Source organism: Triticum urartu, chromosome 2, assembly GCF_003073215.2.
Source record: "Triticum urartu cultivar G1812 chromosome 2, Tu2.1, whole genome shotgun sequence".
Lineage (NCBI taxonomy): Eukaryota > Viridiplantae > Streptophyta > Magnoliopsida > Poales > Poaceae > Triticum > Triticum urartu.
The window spans coordinates 205,457,921-205,464,534 of NC_053023.1; the positions used below are offsets into that span (position 1 = coordinate 205,457,921).

Genomic DNA, 6,614 nt, shown 5'->3' on the forward strand with positions numbered 1-6,614 from the left:
AAGGAAGGGGGAGGGGCGAATTGGGGTGGGAGCCCAAGTAGGATTCGACCTACTTGGGCGCCCCCTTGTTGCCTCTTCCCCCCTCCAACCTATATATATGTGGGGAGGGGGCGCCTAGAGGACAGAAAAACATCTGTTAGCCGTGTGCGGCGCCCCCCTCCATAGTTTACGCCTCCGGTCATATTGTTGTTGTGCTTAAATGAAGCCCTGCGTGGATCACTTCACCATCACCGTCACCACGCCGTCGTGCTGACGAAACTCTCTCTCGACACTTTGCTGGATGAAGAGTCCGAGGGACGTCATCAAGCTGAACGTGTGCAGAACTCGGAGGTATCGTACGTTCGGTATTTGATCGGTCGAAACGAGAAGAAGTTTGACTACATCAACCGTGTTGTCAAACACTTCCGCTTTTGGTTTACGAGGGTACGTGGACACACTCTCCCCCTCTCGTTGCTATGTATCTTCTAGATAGATCTTGCGTGAGCGTAGAATTTTTTTTGAATTGCACGCTACGTTTCCCAAACATTGTTGGCCCATGCGACTGGAGTTTTTTTTTTTTGAGGAAACCATGTGTCCGGAGTTTTTCATTGTTGCACATTTGAGTCAGCGCAAACAAAAAACTTCCACTAGTGGTGCAATGGTGCAGTCATTTCCACAGGCTTGTATGGTTCCAAAAAAAATTTGTTTCAAAAATTTCCTGGATCTTGTCCGCAACACGATGCCTCCATTGTACATGGAAAAGAGCCAGACAAATGAATTGGTACGAGAAGAGTTTGGATTTTTAGAGCAGTTCCCCTTTTTACCCTTTTCAGTTTGTTTCACTTTGACGAGTAAATGCAAATGTATGGATGTGAATTGTCCTTTTTTTTTGCAAATGAATTCCGAATTAATGTTGCATTTCGAAATAATGACTTCAAAACGAATCAATGGTAAAAAAAAACCTATAGATAACACAAACATTGTGTGCAGTCCTAATACATATATTACAACATAGCAAAAAACCACCTGAGGCTACACAGAAGAAATAAAAATAAATTTAGGAGAGAATCCCAAAAAAAGAGTAACTTTCAACATGTTGATGGGCATGGAGTTTATGTGCATCAACTACGTTAGTCTACTATATATGGTCCTTCCTGTTGGTAAATATGATGAGAATAGTAGCCATGTATAGTTAATTACTTCGCTAGTACAAATTGATTGGCCGCCTATACTTGGTCCTGTTATCTGCCGTCTTCATCAGTCAAGGCGACGTTGCTGATGTACGACGATTCACCAAAGGAACTATTTGACTCTGGTAAGCTTGATAACCTAACGTTGAAGTAGGCCGGCTGTCGGGGCTCCGGCAGCGTGAGCCCCTCGCCGCTGAGCATGGCGACGACATCGGACATGCTGGGTCGATCGTCGGCGCTGTCCTGGACGCACAACAACGCCACCTGGACGCACTTCATCACCTCCGTCACCGGGTAGTCGACCCCGAGTACCTGATCGACCATCTCGTGCCATTTCGCCTCTTGCCACAACTGATAAGCCTGATAGAATTAACACAAGGTTTGCAGTGAGCAGGCGACTCTTTCAGGTTATCAGCAAAAATCAAAATTATGGTTTTCCTGTTTGCAGATAAGCGGATTTCGAGGACCATTTCTTTAGCCGAAACCGTAGAACAATTATTCTACATCTACGGTAATTTTTTTTCTGAGGACCAATTAACGCCATATTATGTACTTACGTATCCTGTGAGATTGAAGAATTTTCCGTACTGGTAGAAGCCTGCAGTCCTCTTCCCACTTATGATCTCCAAGAGCAAGACCCCAAAGCTGAAAACGTCGGATTTGGTGGAGAAGAGACCCTCTGAAGCATACTCTGGAGCGATGTAACCGCTGGTAAGATATACAAAAAAAAGTGAAGTTCAGTCTTAAGATCACCAACAAAGAGTACATTTCTATTCATCTTTGATTTTTGTTGGTGAGGTAGCTATGTGTCGTGAAATTTAATCAGGAGTGTATATAACTTACTGCGTGCCGACGACCCTGGTCGTGTTGGCCTCCGTCACATTGGAGCAGAATATCCTCGCCAAACCGAAGTCCGAGATCTTGGGGTTCATGTCGCGATCCAAGAGGATGTTGCTCGCTTTTAGATCCCTGTGTATAACTCGCAAGCGGGAATGCTTGTGCATGTAAAGAAGCCCCTGCGCGATCCCATCGATTATTCGGAAGCGCCGCTCCCAGTTCAGTATCGCCCCTTTCGCACTATCTGTACAGAAAAAATGGCAACGAGACGGGTAAGCGAATAAGATATGGCAGAAGGAGATGCATGCATGTGAGGCTCTCTCTTGTTGTGCGTGTACCGAAGATGAAGCAATCCAAGCTTTTGTTGTGCATGTACTCGTATATGAGCATCTTCTCCTCGGCCTGGAGGCAGCAGCCCAGGAGCCTGACAAGGTTGGTGTGCTGAAGCTTGGCGATCAGCTGGATCTCGGTCTTGAATTCCATCAACCCCTGCACGGAGCACGTAGAGAGCCTCTTGATTGCGACCTCAAGCCCGCCAGGCAGTTCACCCTGAAATACACATCACTTACATTTTATTACAAATGCATTGCACCGAATGATCCATTTGTGTGTAACTATCAGAAATTCAGTATTGTGTGTGCATGCGTTACTGCGTGTAAGAGTTGTACCATGTAAACAGCGCCAAAGCCACCCTGACCGAGCTTGTAGTCGTTGGAGAAGTTTCTGGTGGCGTCTGCGATCTGGTCGAAATCGTAGAGCGAGAACTCGGAGTCGCTCTCTTCGATTTTCCATAGCTTGAGCACCTGCTCCATCTCCATGGACATGGTTGGTATGTTCACCCTCCCTGAGAGATTGGTCACTGATCAATTGTACACTCGTCAGATCGAGATCGAGGCAGAATTGCAGGGCAACCATTTGTGAGAAGAACATGGTGTAGTTAGCTACCTCTTCTTCTTCGCCTTCTCATCCACATGAAACATGCCAAGAAGCCGCAGAGGAGCACGGTTACGGGGACTGCTATCGCCACGATCCAAAGCGTGTGCGTGTTGCTGCTCCCTGCACAGACCGAATTGAACGATGTCCCAAGTTGGATGAGAACGGTGTACCATAAAATGCTAGTAGAAACTTTTGAAAGTGTATTTTTTAACAACATTCGTTTGCTAGAATTACAACAGTTTGACTGTTCGATGTAACCTCAATTTTTTTAGTCTCTGGCGACTGCACATTGGTGGGCGCTGCACGAGAAATTCGCATACAGAGAACGAAACCAACGAATTTATTTAGTGGGGCCACGAGTTAGTGACTATACAGAGGCAAAACATCAAGGTCAAGGATGCTGATTGGACCTTCCGTGCGGGTGGGCCGTGGGGGTACGTTCAACGACGACCCAAGCGGAGTCCAACACCGGGGTCCCGCCCCGCCGGTGGAAGCTATCACATTTCAGCGTGGGGTCGACATGATGTGAACGTCCCCGGAGGCAAAGCAAAGCAGGACAAGCAAGGCCAGCATTTTTTTGTAGATAACGTTGATCGGACGTAGCTACTGCTTGCGCATAAACAAAGGCTCAATTTGTCGCGTACATACGTGCATGACATGCATGCACATATGCCATCCGGATTCTGTATGCACTAGCTAAGCTACTAGGCATGTGATGTGAGTGAGTGCGCGAGTCTGATCTGGTACGTAGAACAAAGGTTGGCCGGTGGCCATGGCAGCGGAAATCATCAACAAAGAATAAGGATGAAATAGGTTAAATTGAATCTATCGACGCAACTAATAATCATCGAAGGATCTCGTGGCTCACGTGGATCGGCCTATGGGTGTCGCTCGATCAACGGTAAAAAGCCGCGGGGTTGTGTGGAAAGAATAAATCAAATCTGACCACAGAACCCAGATCTAACTGTCGGCCACGCCAGGGTTAACAAGGAGATCTACGACTAGCAAAATCAGGGTGACAATTGCCAGCTACACGTACGAACCACGAGTAATATCTGTAATTGTTTATAAACTGTCTTTGCCGCTGACTCTCTGTACAGAACGTACACGCAAGCTGATATATTTGCGGTAAGAAAAGTCATACTGTTCACGCCAAAAAATGAGCCATACCGCAGTACCATTTTTCCCGCAAAAAAATCATAAGTGGCCTACCAACTTGCCAAGTGATTGGATCGGGTATCTTGTCAAGAGAAAAAAGGTGACTTGGATTGAGGAAATATCTACGTCGATACCATCATCGGCTGGAAATCTTTTACAACTTCTGGATCTCACGTAAGAAGGCAAGACTTCAACAGCTCCCGTCGTAAACTAGTTCATGAATGAACATATATAATACTCTCGGATCCCTACGCATGGCGCACAAAACAATTCTCCGTCCCTATAGGCTGATGTGCACGGCCGGCATAATCTTCTAGGGACGTCAAAAGTCCTACTTGAAGGCAAGCTAGGAAATTCCCTACTGCCATACTTGTGTTAGATCTTGAAAATATGAAACATTTAATTTGACTGCACATTAGTGATTTTCAGAGGGAATTTCTCTATGGTCCTTTTATCGTAGGCAAACGTATTTTCTTATTGCATTGATGAACAAAAACAATTTATCATCAAGATTATATGTTCTTTTTTTTAGGGTATCATGATCACATGTTCATGTGTCATGATTGCTAGAGTTAATCTTACTGTACCCTCCAAAAAAAGTTAATCTTACTGTTATAATATCGTTCAGAGAAAGTAATGCACTGAACGAATCTAGTAATTTATTAATTTTCATCAATGCGATAAAAACCCTATATTCATTATTCAATGGTGGAGCTTGACTGGCATAACAGGGGGGCAATAGGCAAACTATGAATATTTGGAGGGGCTAAACGTAAATATGATGCATTTCTTCCTCAGGTAGTAATTCTACTCACCCTTTATTAAGAAGACAATAGTAAGTCCAGCGAATTCAATACTCAATGAGGCAATGTTTTCTTGTCTTCTCGAATGACATAGTAGGAACGATTCTGCCTACAAAATCTCCAAATATATGCAAATCAGAAGTGCATATATACACTCATATAACAGAAACTGCATACCCACCACCGGAAGTCTAAACGTCGATCATTTTCATTCTCATCAGATCATTTTCATCCATGAACTGAAAGGATATGCAAACGCACGGCTAAGTACTCCACTAGTACGAAGGAGGTCACTCCGCGGAACCAAATTAAGCAACGACAAGCTTCTGCCACAGTTTGTAAACGGAGCAAAACTATTTACCAACTTAGGACACTAACTAATGCAATGCACGCCATTCCAGATGACTTAAAATGGAGAAATTGCTACTGACCGGATTAAAAGAAGTGAGAGTGATTTTACAAATGTAAGAAGCTACTTCCTCCCTTTCAAAGTAAGTGTCGTGAAGAACTAAAACTACGATACTTATTTTGAAATGGATGGAGTACATCAAGATAACAAGATTTGGATTTACCTTTGGACGGATCCAGCAGGGGCGTGAGCGTCACCATGTCGCCGGTGGTCGTGAAGAAGATATCCTTCTCGTACCTGACGGCGCAGCGCACCCCAAGAATCCTCCCGCCCACCCTCCCGCTCAAGAACTTGGGCATCTGTTTGATGATGGCGGCGAGGCAGGCCTGGCACTGAGCCGTCGTGAGGTCCGGCGTGCACTGTGCCAGGCCGTACACGTTGATCTTGTCCGGCGGGAAGCCGGCCTGGCCCGTGGCGTACCTGCCGCTCACGTTGCTGGCCCTGTCCGCCACCGCGTTGGCCAGCCTCGTGACCAGGCCGTCGAACGCGGCGACGTTCCCTCTGGAGACGTTGTTCATGTTCGACGCCACGCTCTCGGGCGAGTTCACGGCGCCGGCGAGGAAGTCCTGGTCGTAGAACCGGATATGGCACTGGTCGTGATAGATGGTGACGTCCTTGCTGCGGCCGCAGAGGTTCACCGCGTCCTTGAACGCCCTGGAGAGGCACGCGCCGCAGTCGTCGCCGGTGTAGTCCCAGCGGCAGAGCGCCAAGCCGTACGCGGTGTCCGGCGCCCGGCCGAACGCGCCAGCGGAGAAGCCGGAGGCCGATGCGTTCTTCGGGAGCACCGCGGACATGCTGGCGAGGTTGGCCGCGAAGGTGCTGTTGGGCTGGTAGAGTCCATCGGCATCGCTCGTGGGGCTGCAGAAGTGGGAGAAAGCGTTGATCACCGGCACGGCTCCTTCATCGCCGGACGCCGGCGCTGGCAACGAGCTGGCGGAAACGAGGAGGAGCAGGAGGGCAAGCATGGTAGGTGCCAACTTGCTAATGGTATTGTGTAGAGGCCAAGTGTGGCAGAAAAGCTAAGCTGCTCATTGGCGTTGCTCCGTACTTATCTAGTTGTGTTAATAGGCATCAACCCTCGTGAGAATTTTTTATCTTAATAGTACTTTAGTGGATGTACAGAAGTAAAAATATAGTACTCCGGGCTCGGGTTTAGGTGAACTAAAGCTAATGGCTGGTTGCATTAGCGATGATAGCGAGGGTATGCTGGTTTTTACTCGAAGGTTGACTTTGAGTACAGGCTGCCATCGGTGTGGACATTGGATGGTGAAAATGAATAACGAAATTGCGTGCGTAACTCTT

General features: G+C 47.0%; 1 protein-coding gene across 2 annotated transcripts; it reads right to left on the reverse strand.

The window, feature by feature from the left end:
• Positions 1 to 927: 927 nt before the first annotated feature.
• LOC125536802 (receptor-like serine/threonine-protein kinase SD1-6) lies at positions 928 to 6,354 on the reverse strand. 2 transcript variants are annotated; one of them, XM_048700070.1, is made up of 7 exons: positions 5,476 to 6,354; positions 2,952 to 3,062; positions 2,675 to 2,865; positions 2,345 to 2,555; positions 2,013 to 2,250; positions 1,727 to 1,877; positions 928 to 1,529 (listed from the first exon to the last, which is right to left on the reverse strand). In XM_048700070.1, exons 1-7 carry the CDS (start codon positions 6,275 to 6,277, stop codon positions 1,221 to 1,223), a joined length of 2,013 nt encoding a protein of 670 aa, XP_048556027.1. In that variant the 5' UTR covers positions 6,278 to 6,354; the 3' UTR covers positions 928 to 1,220. The 2 variants fall into 2 exon arrangements, with proteins under 2 accessions (XP_048556027.1, XP_048556028.1); XM_048700071.1 differs by lacking the exon at positions 5,476 to 6,354 and adding an exon at positions 4,916 to 5,003.
• Between the last annotated feature and the right edge of the window lie 260 nt (positions 6,355 to 6,614).